Raw genomic sequence first — 25,416 nt, 5'->3', positions numbered from 1 at the left:
GGAAGCGAATCTGAGATCATCTCCAAGTGTTTCTGGCCCCTCTCAAGGTTTCTAGATGTTGTATTGGTCCCAGAGCTAATGGTATTAGCACGCCCGGTACGAAGAGCGGCGAGTCGTTTTTCAGTGGCAGGTGATGAGTAAATCTTCCAGTGCATGCTGATATGAGCAGTTGAGCAACCCTGGCACTCGAGACGGCCAATCTTGAGTCGTTACTTTCTTTGATCGTTGGTCATTGGGATCTCAATGAAGCCGCTATAGCAGCACTGTCGGCGCATCCCAAACGCAGGGGTGATTGCACTCTGAAGGGTCAGACATACGGTGACTTGTGCCTAGAGCCACTGAGAGCACCCTCAAGTCACATCTACGAGCACCGAAGGCTATCATCATGTGATCTCACATGGCTCGCGCGACAGGCAGGTGCAGAGGTGCCCGTGCCCCGTGCGCGCGCCTTCCTCAGTGGATATGTAAATATGTCTCCAACATAAAAGTTGCGCACACCCTGCTACCAACAACAGCAGCAACAACGACACCGCCTCCGACAAAGACAACCATGCAGTCGTCACAAAAGGTAAGCAATTCTCCAATTCTTGGGCTCGGGCAACGCTGAGGACGCGGGAAGAGTGTGCGCTCTCTTCGCGGCCTTTTGGCCAGCGAACTGAGCGAAAAAAGCTTGCCAGCAGCATTGAAGCTGCTGAGCATCATCGAAGACGCCATCAAGCCAACGGCTGGGGATGGCATCAGCAAGGCTCCTAAGGTGTTTGCGATTCCGGAGCTACTCGAACGCATCCTCTACTTCTGCGATTGGAAGGATTTGCTCGTCCTCAAGCGGCTCAATAGAGCCACAAAAAGCACTATGGAGAAATCGATTATCTTGCGCCGGAAGATGATGATCGAGCCGGATCGGGATGGCTATTTCGCAACCCCATTCGCGACCGTCGCCGCCTTGCAAGAGCGTTCGCTGCCCCGTCAGCCATTTGCACTGTCAATCATTCCGCAAACGCCGCATGGATTCGCGAATGGGCCACTTGTGGTCACCGGATGGTCTCTAGAGTTCGACATCAGTGGAAAACGATTCTTCGACAAAATGTCGCTTGGTGAGCGCGCTCTTGACATGCTAATCTGCCAGCCGCCCGTTTCTGAGATATTTGCTTGGGCGCAATGTTGCGTCAACGACCTGTTCTGTGGTCCTACTGTGATTCTCAGGTCACAAACAGGGGTTACGCTGCGCCAGCTCAAAGATGCGTACCACCGAATTAAATCTGAACACAAGGCTTGCATCGTCAACGGCATTCCAGGCCTAGACTGCCACGATCTCGAAGACGGGTCTATTAATCCCGATGTCAACTTTACCGGCGAACTCCAACTTGACCTCGAAGATGACGATCCTATCCTTGCGGCTGTCCAAAACGCTTACCGGAATCAGAAAAAGCAGCAATTGTTGATGCAGGCAAAAAGCGAGAAACTGGGTGCTTATGTCAGTGCGAAGGCCCAAGGCAAGTGATTATCAAACTTCATCGAGATAAAAACGTGCAGTTGACTGACAAAGTATTAGCGCTTAACATGGGCATTCCCATTCCAACCCTTGCGGAGTATCAGGCTCAGCAAGCAGCGGTCATCAAAGACATAACTGAGGATCGGATTGAAAAAAACATCAGCGTCGATGAGATGGCTTTCATTCGGTACTGGTTGAAGCACAGGAAAATTTCGGAAGCCAAATCGGATCTCGAATGAACATCATATCTCGTGAGAGCGCCCGCTGCGTGAAAACGACTGGAGGTATGCCGCAAGCGGGCCCGCGGACGTAGGAAACGGGAAGATGGAGAATAAATGACTGCATGAGACTACAAGGGATGATTGATGCCATGAAGCGACGGACATGCCAATTTCTGTATCAAAGGGGAAACCAGCGAACGGCCAGGATGCGTTCATGTAATGATAGGAACACTTGGATAGCCTCGTCAAGAAAGCGAGTAAGGTCGCTCACAGCGCCAAGTCCATCACCTAACCCCACCAGACGCGGGCGCTTGCCCCTCCAACATCCCACTTCGTCGTCACCGCGCTGCACACAACCTCCCACAATCACGACATCACAACCCACACAACCCACCATGGCCGACACAGCGACAGCCTCAGATGCTCGCCCGCCCAAGTCCGTAGTCTACTGCGGCGTCTGCTCCCTCCCTCCCGAAGTAGGTACGACGCCTCGTCATTCGCATCCCACCCACACAGGACACACGGATCTTCACAAATCCCCTCTCATCACAAGCTGACTGTCCTCCAGTACTGTGAGTTCGGCGGCACGACCAAGAAATGCGCCGAATGGCTCGAAAAAGCACACCCGGCGCTCTACACCGCACTGTACTCCTCGGAAGCTCTTTCTCAAAACCTGTCCAGCCTGAGCGTCGACGCCCAGAAGCGCGCGGAGAAAGACGCGCAAAAGAAGGCCGCCAAAGCCGAGGCGGCGGAAGCCCGCGAGAGCGAGAAGCGCGCGACGAGCAAGGTCATCATCAAGCGCGTGGAGCGCAACAAGCGCAAGCACATCACGGAGATCTCCGGGCTGGAGCACTTCAACGTCGACCTGAAGAAGGCGGCGAAGGAGTTCGGCAAGAAGTTCGCGACGGGCTCGAGCGTGACGAAGACGGCGAGCGGCGGCGAGGAGATCACGGTGCAGGGCGATGTGAGCGATGAGGTGCTCGACTGGGTGGTGGAGAAGTACAATGTGCCCGAGGACAATGTGGAGCAGATTGAGGACAAGAAGAAGGAGAAGAAGGCGGCCCCGCCTATGGTTGCGCCTCAGCCGACCTAAGAAATGGATGGATGAGATTTTGAATGTCTGATGGTCGAGCATGAAAGCGCAGGAGTTTATGGTGGGCACAAGCAAAAACATGGTGCGGTTGTGGCATAGATTGGAATAGCGAATGCATGAAAAAGACGATATCCTTTGTGAGTTAAGAGCGGGCTCTGTAGAGCTTCAATGCGTTTATAAAGAACCTGCGCCGGCTAAAACAGCCGCGGGTATGTTCTGCGTAGACACCGACCGAAAAGAACGGTAAAACTCCATAAGCTCCTTCGCTTGATCTCCTGAAACCCAACCTGGCCGGCTCCCGGCGGTTTCCCATCCCAGACGAACGAAAGTATGCCCAAATAACCATGATATCGTAAATATTCTCCTCCTGTTCAACTTCTTGATTACCCCTTCTCGACCATCTCCCTTATCTTGACCATGAAACTGCTCGGATACGTGCGCACTTCGTCTGGCGTAGGAATGCCCTTCTTTGGGTCGCGACACCGATCGACGACTTTGTCGATGATCTGTCTCAGCAGGTCTTCGCTCATCATAACCGCACCAGCAGCCTCAGGATTCAGGAATGCATCGGTTTCGCTAAGCAGTTGCTTTGCTGTAGGACGGAGATCGGGATCTCGGTTGAGGCAACGCCGGAGCGTGCCCTTGAGAGAAGCAGGAACGATGACTCCGCCGACACCCCGCTCTGGGTACTCGATATTGACCTTGGGGTTGGTGATGGCCATGATGCGTGAGATCTGATTCGGAATGTGGGCAAAAGGTGGTCTGCCGTATGTCATTTGGTAGAGGATGCAGCCCATGCTCCACACATCTGAGGCCTTGCCGATACGCATGTCCTTCTTCAGAGGGCGGCCTTCGGCATCCCGGCTGCTGCCACCGCTGTTGTTGGTGTCTGTGATACTCTCTGGGGACATGTAATTCGGCGTTCCGACATGGGATTCTCGATGTACGTTGCAGGTATTGTCCGTGTCGATTGCGTTGGCGATGCCAAAATCGATCAGCTTGAGCTTGCCTTGGACGAGGAGGAAGTTGGCCGGCTTGAGGTCGGAATGGACAATGTCGTGCTCATGGACTGAGGCTACGCATTCTAGCATTTCTTTCCAGTGGTAGCGGACAAACACACTGTCGAACTTCGCATCGACGCCATTGATGCGCAAAGTGAGCAGGCGATTGAGATCGGTTTCGCCCTTTTCCATCAAGACCAAGAGCTCCTGCTTCTCCTCCAGAAGCTCCCAATCGAAAAGTCGCACCACGCGCTCGACTTCCGTGAGCTGCTTCAGAAGGTCGATCTCTCCCTTGTAGCCTCTGATCGCGTTCTCATCGCAGTCATCCAATTTGACACGCTTCAAAGCGAATGTCTTGTAGTTTTCTGCCATCACGCAGTAGACATCGCTGCTGCCACCTTTGCCCAATCGACCCATCTGAGTAAAAATCTTGCCTTTGACCACCATGTGCGAACGCTTTTTGCGTGATTTTGTTGTGCTTGCTCCGGCTGTAGCAGTTGCGGTCTCAAGAACACTCATCTTCGGCGGTGGTGGCGGAGCTGGTCGATGCGGCGTGTTCCCACTGATAGCACCCAATGCTTTGCGATCTTGCTGCTGCGCGGGAACAGGCACTGGAGTTTCCTCAACGGTTCTAGGCTTGGGCTTCTCGTCGTCTGACATGACTCCGCCAGTTTGTCTCCCAAGGTACTTGAATTCTTGGTCTTTGTTGCGCTTGAAGGTAGGAGGCGGCACATTCTCTTGATCTTCTAGATGAACACGGCTCGGCACTGGGCGATGTTGTTGACGTATGCTCGATGCTCTCTGTGGATGATTCTGTTCGACTAATGGTCTCGGCTGGCTCTGCTCGCTGGGCCTCCTCGCTCTGACTTCAGCAGCGAGCTGACTTTCAGAAGGCTGGACGCTTGGTTGACGGGAATGCTGATGCCTCTCGAGGCTGGGTTGCCGGCTTCGGGCAAACTCACGGCTGGGCTGTCGTGAAAGTGGCGGGCCCTCGTTGTTTGTCTGACTTCTTGCAAAGTTGGTGCTGGCCTGTCGAGAAGATGGTCGCGATTCGACTTTGCTGTGCTTTTCGTGTGCGTAATCATGTACAGATACAGGCTCAACAGAATCTGCTCGAACATTTACACTGCCGCTTCTACTTCTCGGTCCCTCAGGGCGAGCAAGATCTTCCTGAGATGCGTACTTGCTAGCGGAGCCAGACCCGCTCTGGTAATCGTCTGCCGGGGACACATTGTCTTCGCTGTCTCTGCGACGGAATCCTCGTCGCACAGGTCCGCTTCTCAGAAAAGTACCAGTACCAATTGGCGCGCGTTTGATGCGAGTAGAGCCAGGCGGAGGCGCGTTGTCGGCTGAGGGATTGCGGGACCGGCTTATTGTCGACGGCGCATATCTTGTCGCATCTGACGTGTTGTTTACAGAAGTGTGGCGTGTGAGAGAAGAGGCGAATTGACTTGGCTCAACCTGTTCAGAAGAGCTCTTGTATCCCCCTCTTGAGCCACTCCTGGAGGCCGCTCTACTCGATGAGCGACCGCCGTACGGGTGATCGTCTTGAGACGCATTGCTGCCGGCTCTCGATCTGCTTACTCTCGTGGCCCTTGGAGCGGGTGCAGGAGTGACGATTTCCAGCCTGGACTCCGCCTGCGGGGTTGGCTCTCGTTTTATCGTGAAGCGCTGTGGGTACGGTCCTCCAATGTTGATTGTTCGTCTTCCAGATCCCTTCTGAGCCGAACCAATTTGCACAGCTCTAGGTGGTGTGTTCCCTCGGACCTGGCCGTCGCTGTTCGCAAACGTCGACGGTGAGCTGTTTCGTACAATTTTGAATGCTGGTGCTCGACTAGGTGTGTTGAGGTCTTTCGGTGCACTGGCAGAGCGGATGAATCTTTGCGCAGACGAATTCTGATCGTGCTTGGGCGGCGATGACGGCATTGGACCATTGTTGAGCAGGGCCTCCGTGACCTTCGAAAATTTGATCGCGGGTGGGGGCTCATCGTCCGAGTCGCTATCGCTGACATCTAAATGTCTCATCGCAGAGCCATGCGAAGAGTATGCGTTGCTCGACTGGTATGTTGAGACGGGCGAGTTACGGCGCAGGTGCGGTCGCGGCGCGTGATGTACGGCCGCCATTAGGCGCTTGAAATTCTTCTTCACGGGGTTGTTATTGTTCTTGTGGTGTTTCTGATCGTCCGAAGTCCGAGTATATCCAAGATGGCAGTAGCCGGCCTGAGTCAATGAAGGTCCAGATGGGGCTGCGTGTTTGTTGCTGTCGTCGCTGTGCTGTTGTTGCTGTCGCGTAGTGTCGCCATATGGTAAATATACTCGGTTGATGTCGTGATGCGATGTCGACACGGCCGCTACATACGCGACAACAGCGCAGACAAGACAACTGGGTGCAATGCGAAGAAGTGTTCGAGGGCGCCGAAACAGCAGGCCATAGGCGCGAAGGCGCGTTGTTGGCTTCGCTTGGCAGCGGAAACAGCCGCGTCGTCACGGCAACCGGATGCTGGGGGATTTGGCAGCCGGCGAGATTGCACGCACTTCGTCACTCACGACCCGCGCGAGCGGTCGCAAACTTTACAAAGACCTTCTCCGGCCATGCGGAGCACCATTGTCGAGTATCTCCTTTGAGCGTGTTGGCTTACAGTGCAACAACCAATCTCGACTGCGTGGAGTGACGCACCTGTGGTCCAGCCGACTTTTTTGCGCCTGTGGCAAGCAACCCAAACTCGAGACTGGACAATGTATTCCACAAACGATACCACTTTCTGTGCGACGACTACATCCGAACCCTACAACTCTACCAATAGACTCCTGGCCACCAGCATCTCTTCATACCGCTCGAAGGCAAACGCCGACTCAGATCGACCATAGATACCTCGGGGTGTTTTCCCCCAGCTCGTTCGCCTCTGCCTCGGTCATGCCTTCAGTGATGTGGTCATAGTTACCTCTGATCTTTTTCCTGTTATCCCTCTTGAATTAGAAGTGCATAAAGCTGAAGACACCTAGTGCATATGCCAGCATGGCAATGGTACCTATCGCAAAAGTCAGTGATGCCAGCCTGCTGGGTCGAGTCCGCTAATTTCCTCACCTGCATAGCCGGGGATGAACGTCGGCTCGTGCTCGCTGGAAAACAGGAATGGCGCTGCAACGCCCGACGCATTACCGATCGTAAGCTGGATACCGCTTGCAATCGCTCGCTTCCCATATCGAGGATTGTTGACTGGACCCCATGAGAAAGGTGTGCCGGCCGCAGTGTACAAGCCTGCTGCCACGATGAAACAACCCGCGAAACTGGCACCAGGGCTGATGTTTGCAATCAAGAGTATGTATCCGACGATGCAAACAGTGATGGAAGCAATCGCAAAAGGCCCGCGCTGCTGGATGCGATCGCTGTACCAGGAGCATGCAAGGTAGGTGAGGCCACCAAGGGTATAGATCGGAACAGTCAACGCTTGACTGCAAACATTAGTCAGCGGGATGAAACGGAATCTCGAAAAGCCCGACGGCCGCAACTTCAGGCTCACATTTGAATCCTCGACCATTCACTGCTCGTCTGCACAATGATAGTCGGCAAAAAGACGCTGAAGCTGTACAGCATGCTGTTCAGGCAGTACTGACCGGAGGAAATTGCCCAGGTTTTCCAGTCTTTGAGCGCATCCATGGCGTCCTTCTTGTTCATCAACTGGGCGGATTTGGTCTGGCCGACTTCCCTCTCCCGAACGATCACAAGGCTTTCGCGCTCAACCGACGTGAGGAACTTGGCAGTCTCTGGGCTGTTCGGCAGAACAAACGGTATAACCACGCCCGTCAGAATCGTCGGAATGCCGTTGGTGAGAAAGATCCACCTCCAGCCAGACCAGCCGGCCGCACCATCGAGAAACCCAATGCCGTAGGCAACTAGGCCACCGAGGGCTCCTGCCCAGGCTGCCGTCGAGAAGAGATAAGCAACTCTGAGGGCGATGGATCGCTTATTGTAAAACATTGAGAGGTAGACCAAGAATCCCGGAAACAATCCAGGTTCGAAGAGCCCGAGGAGCAGTCGACATGCGATGAATTCGTTCTTGGTATTACAAAATGCCGAGAAAGTTGCGACAAGGTCCCATGCGATTGTGATTCCACCCAGCCATCGCGCAGGCTGCATGCGCTTGAGAATCGCATTCGATGGCGTCTCGAAAAGCTGAACAAGTCAGCATCTCGCACATGAGGTGTGAGTGAAGTGTGAGTGAAGTTTGAGTGAGGTCTCTTACGCAATAAGTGATTAACAGCACGGAAACTGCAAGCAGGTAATCGTTGTCCTCCATTTCGAGCTCAATCTCCATATTACACAGCCTTGCATTGCCAATAGACACTCGATCCATAAAGGAAGTTGTGAATAGACCGCCTAGCTCCCCATAGCTACCTGCGGGAGCTCCCGTATTTCTTTATTTGAAGCCTGTATATCACCTTTTCTATAGCGTAGATACCTTCTCAATCTAAACTTCACTCTAAGAAGTAGAGGATCTACCTATTTTCAACTAATTTATAGTCTTAGGGCTCGCCTAACTAAATTAGTCTTATACTCTCCTACTAGGAGTCCTTCTAGCACTCCTAAATAAGCTAGAAGCTTATACTACTATATCGATAAACGATAAACCCTAGTCTAAGGACTTATCTAATAAGATCTTTATAGGACCTAATAACTATATTAGATAGTATCGCCGTTTTAAGATCGACGCTATTATTAATACTCTTTAGGACCTATTTTCTAATAAGGAAGAATTAAAGAACGCCCTATTCGTCCGAAACTACTAGGATAGGAAATTCTATAATCTAAGGCTAAAGATAAGGAAAAAAAATACTAGAGCTACTTTAATAAAGCTAGAATTAAGTCTATTAACTCTTACTACTACTTTAATTTTTATTTTACTACCTAACGAGCTTAAATACGCTATAGGCATATATAGTATTATTATTTAGGAGTATAAACTAGATCGTAATAGATTTAAAAACTAGTAAAAGTATATTACTAGAGCCTAAGGTCTAATTATAAAGTATATTAATCTAGTTTTTTATAGTAGTTTAGAGTTCTATTTTATTCCTAAAGAATCGATAGATTGTATTATAAAGCTAATTTTATATATTTTTTATAATTTATTTTCTTTCTATAATTTATTTATTAAATAATTTAAAACGATTCTAATCGTCTAGGTCTATAAGATAAAAAGTAGAAAAAAAAAGAACTTTAGAATCTCTATATCTATTTACTTACTTAGGAGTCTAAGATTAAAGAACGCTAGGTATACTAAAAGAAGACTAATTCGAAAGATAATTAGAATAAGGATAATAATAGTAGGCGTATAATAGTAGCTATTTAGAAATATACCTAGAAGATATAGTATTTCTATAATAAATAGCTTTTTTTTCTAATAAATTTAATAAAAGTCTTATACTAAAGTCTCTTCCTAATAAGTATATACTAGTATTCGCTTACTAGCTATAAACGCTAATCTATAGTAGGAGGTTTTATATTATACTATATCTATATATAGATTTATATATTCTAAGAAGTATTAAAGTCTATATAAAATATTATTACGTCTTCTAAGAGATTAGAAAAAGGGCGCTTCTATAGTAAGGTAATTGAGTTAAAAGAGTATTTTATATTCTATTAAACGAAGTATAGTTATTAACGCTAGATCTTTAGAATATAAACGAGTATAAATAATCTTTTAAATAGTCTTATATACCTACTTAGAGATAAATTAATTATAGATACTAAAGACTAGAAGCTAGATATGGATATAGTACGAGCTATTATCTATTTCGTCTTACTTAACTAAGAGATTCAAGTATAATACTAATAAGCGATAGTAAATAATAATACGTAGCTAGTAATACTAATACTTTTAGCTAGCTTTTTCCTAATTATTAGATACTATACTAACCTTATATACTCTAATATATATAGTAGGTCCTACTTTATCCGCTAGATATAGGGCGATTAATACTTAGATATATAGCTTTAAGAGTTCCTACTATCTACTTACTATAAGAATTTGAATAAAGGATATATATTATATTATATAAGAAAGAGTGCTAGAGAGGATTGATTTTCGGTTCTATTAGGCTTTTTGACTGGAAAAACCTAATGTATGTAGCGTAAATAGTCTGTTACCCTTCAAGTGCTTAGCGCCGGGCGGAATAAAATCCTTGAGCGCGCTTGTGGGTCGGCGACGAGATCCACCTATACGTGGTGCCGGCTACGAACCTATCGCTGTATAGCAGTCGACAGAGCTACGAGATCTCAGGCAAGAAGGCGCATCGAGTTCGTCGCGAGCGACCACCTAAACGACGCGCGGCCACCGCTGGAAGACTTGTCGCGAGAAGACTCTGGGTTCATGAGAACGATCGACTTGAGTCGGTTCGGTCAGTGCAGAATCAGCCTCATCAACATTGGAGCATAAAGATGCCACTGTGATTTTGCAGTGCCCGAGGTGCTCGCTGGCGCCTGTAGAAGCACAAGGCCGCAACATCGTGATATACAGTAAAAATTGGCTGGTTCTTTGTTTCAAATGCTCGAAAGTGCTGAGAATGGTTGCTGACTGTAAATTTCCAGGTGCTCAGATTGCAAATGAAGATGATTCGATTGAGCCTTGGATCACTGAGAGATTCCTAGATTATAGATGTTGTGTTGATTTGTTAACAGATCGTCACGAGCCTGATCTGATGGATCACAGCGTTGTGCCTTATGCACCCCACGTCAGTGCGTGTGTCGTACATGGCTAGATGTTACGCCTGTGATCCCTTGCTTCAGTGCATATGGCGCCCCGAGTGCGTTGTGTTCCATATGGTAGTTTGGCGAGAGGGAACGTATCATGAGATCTGCGTCAAGCGCATTGGTGATAGTGATCTCGCTGATGTCGCATCGAGTACACCAGACAGACATGCAACTCCTCTCAACCCCCCTCTGAAGTCCTCCACACTCAAGGAAATTGCTCAGTCACATGAGCATCAGTCACGTGATTGCAGTCACTTAGGACGACAGGTCTAAGAAAGGGCAACAAGCGCATGATCTATGGCGTTCCGGTGCAGGCGGGATGAAGAGTGTCACTGTAACTTAGAAACCCGACTTCGAACCCAAGGAGACTCCTGTCCTTATGTGTTCAACTCATTGTTCACAGTGACTGCTTGGAAATGACAGCACCGAACTATTGCTTCATCACTTCATCGCTTCTTCACTCCTCTTCACCGAGACCGAATTCGACCGTCTTAGTCACCTGACTCATACTCATGTGACGGTAGTCACCTAGGATTTTATAACCTCAACACCTATGTTCCAGGTCCGGAAGTATCTCGAGGAGAAGACAGCAATCGAAAATTTTCATGGACAGTCCTTGGTCCAGAGGTTCAACGCCGAAGAGGAGGAACAGTGGCGGGCAAAGGAAACGCGGCGATGACAGGAGCAAGTCGCCTCCGCGCTGGGGAATAGCTGTGGATGCTGTGCCGGAGGCGAGGAAGGAGGGGTTCTGAGCTTTGTCGAGGGATTGATGGGATGAGTGGAACGGTAATTTCTATGCTAGCATCCTAAGTTTGAGTATAAGAGGTAGATCCGTATTCCGGAAAATGAAAGTATGATCATGTCCAGAAACCGAAGGTGGCCAGCACCTTGCATGAGTTGAATTCAGCCTTTTCCAGGGTGACCAGAATAACATCCATGAATGAAGGCCATTGCGCCGAAATTGGAACCCGAGGGTAGGTCGGGAGGAGGAGATAAGAAAAGTGAGGTAGCACGCTCGCCAGTTGATGTCCGCTCTCCACCGACGTCGCGCCAAGGGTCCGCCATGATCGCGCAGCTTGCACTTCCGCCTTGCATCTTCAACCCACCGAGCAAAAGAATGTGATACGCCCGTCTCTGCAAAAGTCCCGGAAAGCTCTTTTGCCGAGCCTACGGCGATTTTATCACTATGTGAGCGCCCTAAGACAGCCCAATGGGCTCAGACCAATTATCCAGCAAAGCAGAGATGCTAGCACAGATTCGACACAGTCGTCTGCTATGCATGCCATGTGTTGATAGTACGCGCGCATAGCTAATACAGAGAAGGTCACTTAGATGGCAAGTCAATCGCAATAAAAGCCAACATTGTCACAACCACCCACCCCACAACCGCCTCTTCTACCATCCTCTCCGGCTACACTTCACCTTTCGACGTAACAGTCGTCACCCTCCTCCGTAATGCTGGCGTAGTAATCACCTCGGAACCTCCCCTCAACGAGTTGAGTATGGGCTCTCACTCCCAAACACCCTCTACTAGCCCTATCCTTAGCCCGTTCACTCGTAACGGCGAGCCCTTATCGCCTGGCGGTAGCAGCGGCGGGAGCGTAGTCGCCGTCGCGGCAGGAGAAGCGTAGGCCGCGTAGGGAACGGATATAGGAGGAAGTGTGAGGTTACCGGCATCGTATTACGGCGTCGTGGAGTTTAAGCCCAGCTATGGGCTACTATAGCGGTGGGGTGTGATTCAGTATGCGAATTCGCTAGACACGGTTGTCGTACTGGCGCGGAAGGTGAAAGATGTGGGGAAGGTTTTCAGGGTACTAAATCAGTATAATCGGGAGGATCCGACGAGTCTGTCGGAGGGTGCTAGGAAGCGATTGAGTGGTTGTGGCGGAGAGAGGAAGAAGAAAGGAAGCCTACGTATCGGCGTGCCGAGCGAGTATAACATTAAGGAACTCACGGCTCCCGTCCGACAAGCCTGGAGTCAGACTCTCTCGCGACTGCAAAACGTCGGCCACACGATGGTCCCTATCTCACTGCCCGCTACCAAATAGGCTCTCAGCGCTTACTACGTTCTTACACCGGCTGAAGCGAGCTCGAATCTGGCTAATAAATACGACGGCATCCGATACGGCAATCGAACTTCTGGCCCAGACGCCCTGCCGAAAGAAGATCTGCCGCTATACGCCAAAACCCCTGGCGAAGGCTTCGGCGAAGAAGTACGTCGTCGAATTCTACTCGGAGCGTATACGCTTAGCTCGGACGCGATAGAAAACTACGTCATCCAGGCGCAGAAAGTCCGCAGGCTGGTGCAGCGAGACTTTGATACGGTCTTTGCTGCGCAGAACCCTCTACTTGATTCCATGGAAGACCAAGCGAGCAAAAGAGAAGGCGTAGATTCCCTCATTACGCCCACGGCGCCGACGCTCCCGCCCACAATTACGGAGTTGAAACGCCAGACGACGGTCGAGAGCTATATGCTTAATGTTTTCACTGTGCCGGCGAGCTTGGCAGGGCTACCTGCTTTGAGTGTCCCAGTTCCCCTGCCTGAAGACGCTCGGAGCGGTATGGATGCAGCCGAAGTCAGGAGTGTAGGCATGCAAATCATCGGCCAGTACGGCTCCGACGAAGGAGTCTTCGACGTTGCTCACATCATTGAGGATCTCGACTCGACCTCAAAATGAGCTTATGATAGATATATGAGCCAACTCGACGCATGTGAGGTTTAATTGAAGCATATACTCCCGGCAAACGGCAAAGTCAGCTTTTGTAAAACGCAAACATGCGCCAACATCTACAAATCTTGTCCATGGAGGACTGAATACACGACTGTACTTTTGCGGGTGCCAAAACAATGAATATTCGAGCTCAGGAGACATGAGGCATCGCTACATGGACTGTACAGTAAAGCGCTACCTCCTCATGTCTAGTGTTCGCTTTCACATTGGAATGGTCAGCGCGTTCAATATTTTCTCCATGGCAGCCACAAGGACGTTTTCGCGTGTCATCTGATCGTGTGCCCAATGGTTTGCCCATTTTGAGTCTTACAAATTGGAATTTATAATGTACTACAACGACAACGCAAGAACATACGGCCATAGGTCAGAGACAGCTGGGTATCCCCTCCGCTCTGCCATATATAAGCACTGAACCGGGCGACTAGTACTAGAGTGGGTGACCATCTGGGAATCCCGCCTGTTGCATGTTTTTGCCAATTTTGATCCGCGCAGATTCCGATATTGGGTTCAACTGTCCGACAGATGTACTGCGGCTGTTCGGAGATTCTTAAGTCCTTGAATGTCTTCTTATCAGAGCAATAAAAGAAGCTGCTGTAAGTTAGGGAAGCGGGGAGCGCCTCCGACTGCGGCAGAGTTCCGAAGATTCTCATTCATCGCATGCACACGTGTAAACTTGTGTCTTACCTTGCTACCACAATGAAGGCGTATACTTCTATGCTTACGACCTAGTCGCGTTCGTGGTGGTGACACATGTTTTTATTCGACCTATTCGATCTGCCTGCGCGATCCCCTATGTCTCAGGTCATTTTCTGCGCCTTCATTATTTGCAGCTATTTCGTCTCTGTAATCGACTGGCTTTGACTGGTCTCAAAATATATCTAGAATTCCTTAGGAGCAATTGCGGTCCTGTGATCCAAGTTGGTCCTAAAGATTTGGTCTTCAACGGGCCAGTGGCTATCAGAAATGTATGTAGGATTCTGGCCTCGTGGCATGATCAAAGCCACGACCTATGACCAGATAGCGGGTGATGCCAATGACCTTGTGGAGCTTTTTGATCGTAGCGAGCTTTTTGGTCGTCAAGGCCGTCGCGAACGCCCTCGACGCGAAACCCGCGCCGTCAACGTGGGCCTGGAACAGTGAAGAAGGCAAGGACGAAGCGTCCTTCCATACCGAGACATTAGTCAGCGGTTCAACCCTGGGCTGCTTACTTTTGGAGGTAGCAGTGACAGGAAGACTCTCGCACGTCGAATAGCGTGCGACGAGGTTCGGGAATGGTAGTCCAGCAGGGGATGCCCGCCTTTTTTTTTTTTTTTGGTGCTTAGGGCCGACATAGCCTCGCTACTCTGTCACCCGTCTCCCGTCAGGAATCTTGCTTGACGCCACAAGACTTCTCTCGCAGGCACCCTTCTCTCTCGCTACTGATCTAGTCCTTCGATCTGATGTGCTCAAACCTCGTCTCATCTTCTGAGTTCTTTGGCGGCGCACCGGACATTATGTCCATGGAGACTCCTTCCAGTCCAAGTATACGGCGCGAATCGTCGACGCTCAAACCATGAGGCATCTTTTTTTCTTGCAAGACCGGGTTTCCACCTGCAGCGAAGACGACATCGAGTTCTTCCAAGGATCTCTTTCTCGTCTCAACGAGGAAGAAGTAGATGATGACCACGAAAAGGGCATTGAAAATGGCGAAGATAATGTACTGGTTTCGTGTCAGCTTGTCGTTCTGGATGCAAGGACGGCACAAAGCTCACGGTCTTCGATCCGATGTTCGCGAATGCAGGTGGAATGATCATCACCACAATGAAGCAGAACAGCCAGTTGCCACCTGAAGCAATGGCATTTGCTTCAGCTCGGCAGCGAAGGGGCGCAATCTCGGCGCTGTAGAGAAATGGCCCACCGACCCAGGCCAGCCCGAAGAACGTGTTGAACAGGAACAGAAGGCCAGCTGCAGCAAGTTTGTTTGCCCTTTCTGTGGTCGAGAGTAGACCGGCGATGACGGCGAAACAGGCGGACATTCCTGCAGCAGTGAAAATGAATGCTTTGCGGCGGCCCAGTCCTTCGATGAGGAGCACCGACAGCAGGGAGCAAATGGCATATTCGACACCTCCCATGGCGGCAATGAGGTGCGAGAGGCCGGAGTCCAGGTTGAACGACTCTTGCAGGATCTTATTGGCGTACGTCGAAACCATGTTGATACCAGAGAGCTGCTGGGCGGACTGGATGAAGAGCCCGATAGCAACGCGGTAAAAGGTCCTCGTCTTGCCGCCTTCGAACAGTTCTTGGTATGAGAACGGTGTCAGCTCGGCCTGCGCCTCGAAGGATGCAACAATGCTGTCGCGCTCGGCTAGCAGTTCGGGATGATCCTCCGGTAGACCTCGTAGCTTAGACAGATTGTGAGTAGCCTACGAGGTGATTAGCTTCTCGCGCACCGAAGTGCTGATGGTGACGTACCTCGGCGATCATGCCGTGCTTGACAAGCCACCGCGGAGATTCCGGCAAGAAATTGATGAATACAAATACGATCAACGCTGGAAACAGCTGAATGCCGACAGGAGCTCGCCACTGGACTTGACCGCGGACGTAAAAGAAGCCCCAAGACACAAGCTGACCGCACGCCACACCGAAAGTCTGCAGACCGCCTTCGATCATGACTGTGATTACGGTCAGTGATGTGCTTGCGACAACATCCCCAGACTGCTACTTACCCCATCTACCACGGGAATGAGGCTTCGCGGTTTCCGACTGCCATGCTGGAACCGTGGCAACCTGCCATGGATCGTTACTTTGCCGTCACATACGAAGGAATTAAAAATCGTACCTGCAGTCCCAGACCTATGCCGCTGATGACACGTCCGGTCAACAGCTGTCCAACTTTCCAAGCGCTGCATTGGAGACACCCTCCGATGAGCATGAAGCACATGCCGAGCCAAACAGTTGCCCTTCTGCCCGAGCGGTCTCCCAGGTCAAGGCACGACAGAGCTCCCACCAACGCTCCGAGCTCAAACGCAGCAATGACGATGCCTTGCACGCTGGGGTCGTTCATCTCAGGAAACACGGAGGTGAACGACTCTTCGGTGATCAACCCACCCTGCGAGTACATCAGCTTGATGCGTTGCACAGACATGAGGTAGCCTACCATGACGCTCATATCGTATCCGAAGAGCCAGAAAGCGCACGCTGCGATGCCGGCCACTGCAAGGTTGAGGCGGGTGCCTTCAAGACCCATGGTCGCGGTGTACGGGGTAAGATTCAACATCTTCGGTGATGGGTTCGATGTCAAAGATGGTCCTGCGCGTTAGAGAGTCGTCGTGGGAACGACTTGGATGCGTAACTCCTGATTAGAAGGCACATGAGTAAAGTCTTATAAGTGGTTTGCAAACGCTCCAGGCCCATCCTGCACCCAATGGGTGTGCACGAATGCGGTAAAGCATGAGAGCGGGCCACTCGGCATTACCATGTGCGTCGTGGGGAAGTCATAGAGCAGCCACATGGCCTCCCCGGAAGGCAGTTGAATGCGGACCCACCGAATATCGTGAACGTTCTTGTCCCCGGAGTTGGCTGCCTTCCTAGGGCTCTACCACAGGGACGGGATCGGGATCGGACTTGGCTTCCTTCCTTGGACAAACGAGATCTAGTCCGGGGTAGCGGCTGAACCAGTCGACCCCACCCCTTGCTCAGGTGCGCTGGGTTCCCGCTTCGCAGCCACTACTGAGCAGCAAGTGCCCATCTCGCAGCGTATTCCTTGAGAACCATGCGAAAATCGGTCGCACGGCTCGAGGCGGACCCTTCGCTGTAGCCGACCCCGCTGCCCCCTGCAAAATGTCTGGAGTCGGCAACGCCAGACTGCTCTCGGATGGTAACCGACTCCGGATCGCTGCAGAGCTCGAGCACCGCTTCTCCACTCGACATATAACTTGACCTCTCCGTCCGACGGGCCAAACTTGCCGCAATGCACCTTTGCCCGTTGTCCGTTTACAGTCGCCATTCCAAGGCCTTTGGTCACATCCCTCAAGATGCCTGCTGCACGGAACAATCTCCATGGGACTCGCCTGTGAGTTTTGCCTTTCAATGTTTCTCATACTCGAACGTATCTTCCTGACTTGAGCTTCCCAAGGTCTCTCAAAGTGATTGGTCACAATGCGGGCACGTCGATGGATGGCGTGGACCTTGTCCTGGTCCATTTTACGCAAAATTCGCCGCTGGCACCCTTGAACATGCAGCTTCTTCACTACAGCGAGTATCCGATGCCCCAACCGCTCAAACACAGGGTCCTGCGATTGATCAAAGAGAACCGGACGACGCCGGAGGAGATTGCGATCGTGAACATCCAGCTGGGCGAAGTCATTGCTGATGCAGTTCACTCGTTCGCGAAAAGCAAGGGGTTCGACCTCGGCAAAGACGTGGACCTCATTGCCGGACAGGGTCAGACCATCTGGCATTTGCCGCTGCCGGAGCTGTTCGAAGGTGACCAAGTGCGGGCTCACTTGGACATGGCTGAGATTGCCATCGTGGCCGCCAGGACAGGAGCCACGGCGCTGGGCAATTTCCGCGTCTCGGACATGGCTCTCGGACGCCAAGGCTGTCCAATGTTTGCTGCGCTCGACTCACTCTTGTTGAATCACTCGTCACTGAATCGAGCGGTACAGAACATTGGAGGCATCGCCAACTTCTCCATACTCCCCAAGGGCGATGTGGAAGGTTGCTATGACTTTGACACAGGTAAGCGTATGGATGTGCCGACAGGACTGGCCATACGGGTGCTGACGGTTCAATTTCGAATTCCAGGCCCCGGTAACGTCTTCATCGACGCGGCCGTTCGCTACTTCACGCGTGGAGAGCAGGAATATGACAGAGATGGTGCCATGGGCGCGAAGGGTGTGGTAGCTCAGGGCATCGTCGACGAAATACTCGGAGGTCCATACTTCCAGCACGACATTCCCAAAACGACAGGCAGAGAAACGTTCGGCGATCGTATGGCTGAGGATGTCTGCGACCGGATGTTGGCGAGTGAGTGAAGTAACTTGCCTTGTACCAGATCGTAGAGCTGACTTTTCCAGACGGTGCCAGTCCAGAAGATTGCGTAGCGACCATAACCCGTATCACGGCACAATCCCTCGCAGAGGCTTATAAGAGATGGGGTCCTAAGGAGGGTGTTGACGAGATCTATATGGGCGGCGGTGGCTCGTACAATCCCAACATTATCAACTACCTGCGAGAACAGATGCCCAATACCAAGATAATGCTCCTTGACGAGGTTGGCATCCCGGCGGGCGCCAAAGAGGCCCTGGGTTTTGCTCTTCTGGGCTGCGAAGGTTTCGTGGGCAGGCCAATGATCGTTCCACGTCGAACCGAGTCTGATATACCGGGTGTTGTCGGACAGGTGCAGCCCGGTAGGAATCACCATCGGATACGGCAACATGTGGCACAGGTGAGTGGCTGTTCGACCCCTTGGGTAATTGAAAAGCAGCTGATTTTCTCAACACAGTTCTGGGGTGACTTCCCCGAGGAAGATATCAAATGCACGACGGAGATGGTTTTGTTGCCGTCTTTGTGCGGATAAAGGCAGAGCTGGGATTGGTTGCCTGACGTACCTCGGAAATTATAGCTAGAACGCAGTCATAAATCTCAATAGTCTAACGGACGAGCATGTACCCCTCGCAAAATCGAGCCTGAAGTGAAGCGCCAGCAGTCGATTGTTTCAGTTTGTAGGACGGAAACATCAACTGTCATGTTGCTGTCTGGTCCGTAGTCTCCCGAAGAATCTTGTTTAAGACCGTCAAAACTTGCTGACTAAGCGCCCCCTCATGTGCGGAGTGGAGATTCTTCATCTAGCATCCGGCCTTGAACAACACATTCATAAAGCAACCGACGGCACATCTCCTTACTTCTAAAGGCCAAAGATGCCACCTGTGCGATCTGGCGCTCTTAAGGTGCCTATCAGGGGGCCAAGTTCAAGATGCAAACTGGGTCGGCTTGCTCCAGTTCCACATGATCTGGCCACAACACTGACGCTTTACAGCCTGCGAGCATTGTCGTAACCATCATCTCAAATGTAGGGCAATCATCACGTGTGGTTTTTTCAGACATCATTTAACCGGCGTTACGGACAGGTGATTATGAGGCTCCTTGTCGAAATTGTCGTCACCAGAAACGCAAATGTTCCAACGGGCAGCCTCCACTTTTCACGGCGTTGCAATGGAGCGCACCTGCTCAGCCAAATGATAATGAACATCGAAGTCAAGGTACAGGCGAGGCTAAAATTGATCGTTTGTCCATCTATCCACAGCCACCTTCGTGCCTCAATGCTTACCTTTTCGCAGGCTCAAGTTCGGCACTCCGCTTTGTCGATGAATCTCATCAGGTCTCTCGAATGTACACGATCACTGGAAGGCCGCAAGATGACGAGACCGACCGACAGGTAGGCCCATCTAGCCATGCAGGCTCAGTTTTTCCTGTTAGAGACGTAACTGAGACTGCTCACGATGTCCTCCTTTTCACCGGGCCTCCAATCACCAACGAAAGGGACGCATTCTACATGTCGAGATATGTGGAATTCATAGGGCCATGGTTCGACCTTTTTGATACCAGCAAGCGCCACTTCAGCGACATAGTGCCACAGCTTGCATTGAACAATCAGCTGTTGAGGCTGGCGTGTCTGGCCGCCGCCGCTCGACAGCATTTCTTGGTGACAAGCAATGGCCAAGAAGATGCTCTCACGTACTATAACGATGCGCTGCGGACACTTTCGGTCCAACTGCAGACCAGGGCCAACGATCCAGCAACCTTTGCCAGCTGTCTACTAATCGCACACTGTGAGATGATTGAAAGCAAGGCCGGGAGTTGGAATTTACATCTGAAAGGGACATGTGAGCTGGTGATGGCGCAAGGCTGTGACGGACGGACCGGCGGGCTCGCACAAGCTGTATGTTACTGACACCAGAACATTGACGTAGGTTGCTGACTGTCGAGCATAGTGTTTCTGGATATATTGCCGCATGATGATCCTCTCCTCCTTATCTTCCGGCACGCCGACTCCATTCGAGACGTCTCGATGGCTTCCGTCTGCAGCATACGAAGACCCGCCTTCCTGGACTCTGGACACGTGGGCCAACAAGATCGTCTTTCTTCTTGGTACCGTGCATAACTTTGGGTGTCGGATCCGCCATCCTACGAATAAGATCCTGATTGAGTCGCACAAATCTGAATGGCATTACCTCTCCCTGCAGATTCAGCACCACAAGGCAGAGTGTCCCATGACATGCAGACCGCTCAGCGCTGTCTCACAAAATGCTTTCCAGGCGGTCAGCTATGCCAATGGCTCTGTTGCCGCAGCTTGGCAGATGTACCACACTTTAGCGCTGGTCCACGCCATCTGCGTCCCGTCTATGCCCACCGAGCGCGTTTCGACGCTTCAGTCAATGTCGCCCCTAGTAGTAGACCTCGCTCGTAAGATCGTGGCCAACTCTGCGACCAACAGAACAGGCACTGCATGGGTGAACGCTGTGCAGCTGTTGGAGACGGCTGGCCAGTGCCTTGTGGAGCGGCAGATCCGGGGTGCATGTAAACAAGCGTTGGAGGATATTCGACAAGCCACTGGATGGAATACTACAGACAGCCTTGCAATGTTAGCTCAAGTGTGGGAGAATAGTTGCAGAGGAGAACGTTCCGATAGTATCCATAACTAAGTAGTGCTCATTTAATAAAGCCTTGGTCTAGCATATTATGATTAAACAGAAATCTAGCTAATATACTTATACTAGCTATTTTCTTTCTTCATAACTTATAAATACGAAATAAGCTATAGCAAACTTTGGTTTCTCTTTATTATTAGCCTAAGATCGAACTCTATAGTTCTAAAAGCTCTTACTATTAGTAGTATATTAGGACTATTATCCTAAGTAACTACTATTATATAAGTATAAGTTAGGTGACCAACATCCGACGCGGCGTTGCTGGGCACTTTCAAATGCCCAGGTCATCTTGAGTCCGGGGCCCGGCTGAGTTGATTGGACAACCCTTGTATATCTTCCCGGACGTGGAACCTGGTCAAGATGTTTGTCTCTTAATCTTCGCGCAATGTGACCTCAATTCATCTCTGATTCCTACCTGCGGCATGTTGCAAACAATCCAAAGGTCTAAGGTGCGCTCGAAGGAGCATCTGGGCATACAGCGAGAATGAGTCATTTCTAGAAACCGCTGGAATACCCTGACTACCTCACCTAAACAGCATCCTTTGCGCTCCCATTTTTAGGCCATGCTACGTGCATAGTCTATCGCTTCACCAACTGTGTCCTCTACAGCATACCGCATGTTTGCTCGATCCAGCTTCAGCATCGAATTGATCGTGATTCCCGAGGGTACAGACATGGCTGCTTTCAACTCCTCTGGAGTCATCTCGCCACCAAGTAGACTTGCCGCGCTGCGTAGGCTGTTCGCTGCTAAGCTGAGAGCGGTGGCTCGAGGCAGACCTTTCGAAACGCTTGCGTCCACTGCTGCATCGACTGCGGTAATAGCGATAGCATGACATACAGCACCAGTCGCGGTTGCTTTGTTCATCAGGTTCTCCGGGAGATGTTGCGTTGTTCCAATCCTCTGGAATAGCTGATTGCATAATTGGTGCTGCTTTGGGCAAATGCCCTCAGTATCGGCGATGAGTGACACCGAGTCTCCGACCTGAGCAGCGATCGTAGGAATAACTCGTGCAACATTCGATTGATAGTCTGCTTCGTTGGATCCGCTGCTTCTGGCGAAAGTAACGACCACCTGATTGCAAGATACGCCTGCCAGGAGACTGACAATAAGCTTTCCCTTTGATACATCTGCAAGCCCAGGTATTTTCGAGAGCGCATCCAATTCACCTGGAGGGACACCCAACATGATAATATCTGACTGACGAGCAGCTTCGGTGAATGATCCGACGTGGCAAGAGACTTTGCTGGCACTTGGACCAAGTGCTCGCTCGAGTCGGCTCAACGAAGCCTCCGAGCGTACGCACGCCGTGAACGAAAGTTCGAATCCATCTGAAGCCCTTCCTTTGTCGTTGAGTAGGCCTTTTAGGATCGATGTGCCCATGAATCCTACAAGATATTGGTCAGCGACCAGTTACAAGCATGACAATCTATATCTCTCCCACTGTCCGCCTCAAAAAACTCACCACTTCCGAGAATTGCCAACCGCAGAGCGCGCTTCTCTTCGGCCATCTCGAAGAACATCTGCCAGACGATACTCAAAGAAAGAGTGCAGTATTTGGACTATCGTGATTGCCACGAGATGCTTCAGTAATATATTCATAAATGTACATAAGAGATGATCGGGAAGCATGCCGAACATGAGAGGGGCCATTGGCTGAAGCTCCACCCGGATCTTCACACATCCCGGAACCCCGTCCGACGGCAAGTATGATAGTGTTCAGCGCAGACACCAGGTAGCACATTACCTGGATCTGAATGGCTAGCAATTGGCAACATCCATCACCGCTTCTAACTATGCATGAGACAGTGACGGTTGGGCCCCTAGGTGGTGATGACTAGGGGAAAGCAGTCGCTATAAAATTTGGCGTTTTTGCCTGAGCTGGGCAACATCAAATGCGAAATGGATCACTCACATTGTAGTCGCATCAATGCCATGATGAATTGTGATAAATTTTGTAATGCTAAAACTTTTGTTCAAAGAAAGACGTATCCATTGCACTCATTAATGCATATGTCCATCGTCGACTTCAGTGTCGTCAGCCCAATCAGGAAATCCATCGTCGAAAAGATCGTTCAATAACTCCTCTCCATTTACCTTGCCCTTGGCATCACCGCGCATCGCAGTTTCCCAGTGCTTCCATTCCTCATCGTTGAGAAGACATTTATCCAGGACAGCTTCCAAAGCTGGGATGTCGAGTTTCTCACCGATGAACACGAGCTCCTGCCTGCGATCACCCCATTCGCCGCCCTTCTTGATGTCATGAAGCACCATCTCATCGATCTCTGGGTTGCCGGTCTCGTATTCTTCCTTTTCGCACAGACAGAACCATTTCCTTCCGCCAGCGAGAGTCAGCATCGCGCCAGCTTGCGACCATTCACCGGCCTGGTTAGGGCGCGTCGCAAGCCAGTACTCGCCCTTCGAACGGAAGAGTCGAGACAGCAGAGGGTTTGCCTTCTTGTTGGCGAGTACAACAGACGGGTCAGGAATCTCCAATGGAGGGTCGTCTTTATCCTCATCCGCCTCACTAGACGGAGGGCTGGAAGCGCTAGAAGCCGAATCCCGCGCGCTGGAGCCTTCGTCTTTGCCTGCGGTAGCTGAGCTACCTTCGTCAGAATCCGATACTTCAGCTCCATCTGCATCTTCCATCTTGGCGTCCTCGTCTTCGTCTTCTTCGTCTTCCTCGTCCTCATCATCGTCCTCTTCCACTTCCGGATGTTGCAGAATAAACTTGTCGTGGATGAACTCGAACAGACGACGAGGGTGGAACGGGCGGCGGCGGACGTAGACGAAATTTTGCACGTTGTACCTGGCTGTCTGTTAGCAAGATGACAGTAACGACCAAAGTGCTTCGCTCACTCTTCTGTTTCAGGTTTTGGAGTGACCATCTTGCGGCCGTTGATTTCCCGAACGGTCATGGCATGCAGGTCTTGCAACCAGCCGTATCCGGTCTGAGCTAACTCGATGTTGAACATTCCGGTATTGACGATCTCGGAGACCGGGACCTTGCCGTAGTTGCATTCAATGACCTTGGCGCGATGGTTCAGCTTCTTGATTAAAGAGTGAATCGACTTGCGTTTCGTGGCGTTGACGGAGTCGATCTTGTTCAAAACGATCACATCTGCAAACTCGATTTGGTCGACCATGAGGTCAGACACGGTGCGCTCGTCTTCCGGTGTGACATCGTCTCGCCGCGACGAAAGCAGGTCGACGGTTTCGAAGTCGTGAAACATAGTGAAAGCGTCGATGACTGTGCATGTCGTATCGAGACGAGCGAACTTCTCGACGCCGCCAGCGTCTTTGAGACGCTTCAGCATGGCGATAGTGCTCTCGTCGAGACCTTCCGGGCCTTCGCCAACATTGCTGATTTGCTCCGCAAGACGCACATCGAAAGTCTCGGCAACCTGCTCAGGCTCGCTGATGCCGCTGCTCTCAATGATCACGTAGTCGAACTCCGCGAGCTCAGCGAGGCGCATGAGCTCTTCGAGAAGATCGCCTCGCAGGGTGCAGCAAATGCAGCCATTCTGCAGGGCAACGACCTTGCTTTCTGTTTTCGTCAAGCGATGGCTGCTGCGGATGAGCGAGGCGTCGACGTTGACACTGCGATATTCCTGTCAGTCATGAAACCATTTGTGTAAGGTCTAAGAGCAACCTACGCGCCAATGTCATTCACAATGACTGCAATACGCAATCCATGCTCGCTGCGGAGAATGTGTTGCAGGAGCGTTGTTTTTCCAGATCCCTGGAGAAATTGTTAATCCTATGCTTGCTCTGAGTTTTGATCAGTCCCTAATTGCCACATACCAAAAAGCCCGAGAGCAGCGTCACCGGAAGGGTCTGAGGATTGTGAGCTCGCTTCATTTTGACAGGCACTGTGTATGAGCAATGTGAACGTCAGAAACAACAGACATCCATGTGGTCAGCAGGTCGTAATCACCTTTATTTCAGTGGTCGTTCACCTTGATGGCCGCAGCAAAGTGTGGTAATCGAGGGCATCTCAATGGTCGTGGACCTTGATGTTCACCTCCATGTGCCATCATGGTGCTCGATTGCTACGCACACCAGGCAATCATTAGTTAATCGTAATATTCACATCTACCATTGGTTGGTGATCTCGATAAGAAACACGAAAATTTCGATCACTTCTCATCCATCTTTGAATGGTCAAATCGTGAAGGCGATGAGCGTAAAGTAGCACCGACGTCCTCCGAGCCATGCGGAGCGATCTGACTGCTAACCCAAGGGCTGACTATTCAACCAGGCTGAAGAATGACCTGGAAAGATGTGCAGACAGGCCCTGGGTGATAGAGCGAGATTCAAAACCGTGCTAACCAGTGTCCATGGGCGAGTACTAAGCCAAGGCCGTGTAGGATATTTGCAAATGAAGACCTGCATCTTGGGCACCCTCCACCTTCGCTTCGTTCTTAATCGTTT

At 50.9% G+C, this 25,416-nt stretch overlaps 10 protein-coding genes across 10 annotated transcripts; 5 read left to right on the top strand and 5 right to left on the bottom strand.

Moving 5' to 3' along the window:
- Positions 1-134: 134 nt before the first annotated feature.
- WHR41_08197 (uncharacterized protein) lies at positions 135-1,501 on the top strand (the record flags this gene model as incomplete). Its single annotated transcript, XM_069376801.1, has 2 exons — positions 135-568; positions 620-1,501. The coding sequence occupies exons 1-2, from the start codon at positions 398-400 to the stop codon at positions 1,499-1,501; spliced, it is 1,053 nt and encodes a 350-aa protein (XP_069226085.1). The 5' UTR covers positions 135-397.
- Positions 1,502-2,044: 543 nt separating this feature from the next.
- On the top strand, positions 2,045-3,063 carry WHR41_08196 (uncharacterized protein). Its single transcript, XM_069376800.1, has 2 exons — positions 2,045-2,189; positions 2,282-3,063. Exons 1-2 carry the CDS (start codon positions 2,109-2,111, stop codon positions 2,804-2,806), a joined length of 606 nt encoding a protein of 201 aa, XP_069226084.1. The 5' UTR covers positions 2,045-2,108; the 3' UTR covers positions 2,807-3,063.
- Positions 3,064-3,189: 126 nt separating this feature from the next.
- WHR41_08195 (uncharacterized protein) lies at positions 3,190-4,326 on the bottom strand (the record flags this gene model as incomplete). The annotated part of the gene is made up of 1 exon (XM_069376799.1): positions 3,190-4,326. The coding sequence occupies one exon, from the start codon at positions 4,324-4,326 to the stop codon at positions 3,190-3,192; it is 1,137 nt and encodes a 378-aa protein (XP_069226035.1).
- Positions 4,327-6,780: 2,454 nt separating this feature from the next.
- WHR41_08194 (uncharacterized protein) lies at positions 6,781-8,123 on the bottom strand (the record flags this gene model as incomplete). The annotated part of the gene is made up of 4 exons (XM_069376798.1): positions 6,781-6,836; positions 6,893-7,260; positions 7,329-7,981; positions 8,052-8,123. 4 exons carry the CDS (start codon positions 8,121-8,123, stop codon positions 6,781-6,783), a joined length of 1,149 nt encoding a protein of 382 aa, XP_069226083.1.
- A 4,795-nt stretch (positions 8,124-12,918) lies between these two features.
- WHR41_08193 (uncharacterized protein) lies at positions 12,919-13,239 on the top strand (the record flags this gene model as incomplete). Its single annotated transcript, XM_069376797.1, has 1 exon — positions 12,919-13,239. The coding sequence occupies one exon, from the start codon at positions 12,919-12,921 to the stop codon at positions 13,237-13,239; it is 321 nt and encodes a 106-aa protein (XP_069226036.1).
- A 1,477-nt stretch (positions 13,240-14,716) lies between these two features.
- On the bottom strand, positions 14,717-16,911 carry WHR41_08192 (uncharacterized protein; the record flags this gene model as incomplete). Its single annotated transcript, XM_069376796.1, has 6 exons — positions 16,430-16,911; positions 16,112-16,381; positions 15,999-16,059; positions 15,745-15,944; positions 15,045-15,695; positions 14,717-14,992 (listed from the first exon to the last, which is right to left on the bottom strand). Exons 1-6 carry the CDS (start codon positions 16,547-16,549, stop codon positions 14,717-14,719), a joined length of 1,578 nt encoding a protein of 525 aa, XP_069226088.1. The 5' UTR covers positions 16,550-16,911.
- Positions 16,912-16,991: 80 nt separating this feature from the next.
- On the top strand, positions 16,992-18,956 carry WHR41_08191 (uncharacterized protein). Its single transcript, XM_069376795.1, has 5 exons — positions 16,992-17,344; positions 17,408-18,012; positions 18,079-18,300; positions 18,351-18,721; positions 18,779-18,956. Exons 1-5 carry the CDS (start codon positions 17,307-17,309, stop codon positions 18,851-18,853), a joined length of 1,311 nt encoding a protein of 436 aa, XP_069226087.1. The 5' UTR covers positions 16,992-17,306; the 3' UTR covers positions 18,854-18,956.
- Positions 18,957-19,096: 140 nt separating this feature from the next.
- WHR41_08190 (uncharacterized protein) lies at positions 19,097-21,013 on the top strand. The gene is made up of 5 exons (XM_069376794.1): positions 19,097-19,260; positions 19,313-19,345; positions 19,404-19,559; positions 19,614-20,215; positions 20,268-21,013. Exons 1-5 carry the CDS (start codon positions 19,194-19,196, stop codon positions 20,976-20,978), a joined length of 1,569 nt encoding a protein of 522 aa, XP_069226086.1. The 5' UTR covers positions 19,097-19,193; the 3' UTR covers positions 20,979-21,013.
- A 162-nt stretch (positions 21,014-21,175) lies between these two features.
- Positions 21,176-22,539, bottom strand: WHR41_08189 (uncharacterized protein). Its single transcript, XM_069376793.1, has 2 exons — positions 22,448-22,539; positions 21,176-22,370 (listed from the first exon to the last, which is right to left on the bottom strand). Exons 1-2 carry the CDS (start codon positions 22,503-22,505, stop codon positions 21,541-21,543), a joined length of 888 nt encoding a protein of 295 aa, XP_069226041.1. The 5' UTR covers positions 22,506-22,539; the 3' UTR covers positions 21,176-21,540.
- Positions 22,540-22,986: 447 nt separating this feature from the next.
- On the bottom strand, positions 22,987-24,939 carry WHR41_08188 (uncharacterized protein; the record flags this gene model as incomplete). The annotated part of the gene is made up of 5 exons (XM_069376792.1): positions 24,920-24,939; positions 24,787-24,854; positions 24,639-24,724; positions 23,842-24,582; positions 22,987-23,791 (listed from the first exon to the last, which is right to left on the bottom strand). The coding sequence occupies exons 2-5, from the start codon at positions 24,841-24,843 to the stop codon at positions 22,987-22,989; spliced, it is 1,689 nt and encodes a 562-aa protein (XP_069226042.1). The 5' UTR covers positions 24,844-24,854; positions 24,920-24,939.
- Positions 24,940-25,416: the final 477 nt, after the last annotated feature.

Source organism: Cladosporium halotolerans (genome assembly GCF_011745625.1).
Source record: "Cladosporium halotolerans strain TM138-S3 chromosome Unknown Sca41, whole genome shotgun sequence".
Taxonomy (NCBI): Eukaryota; Fungi; Ascomycota; class Dothideomycetes; order Cladosporiales; family Cladosporiaceae; genus Cladosporium; species Cladosporium halotolerans.
The sequence above is the reverse complement of the archived record's forward strand: the minus strand, read 5'-3'. Positions and strand labels throughout refer to the sequence as shown.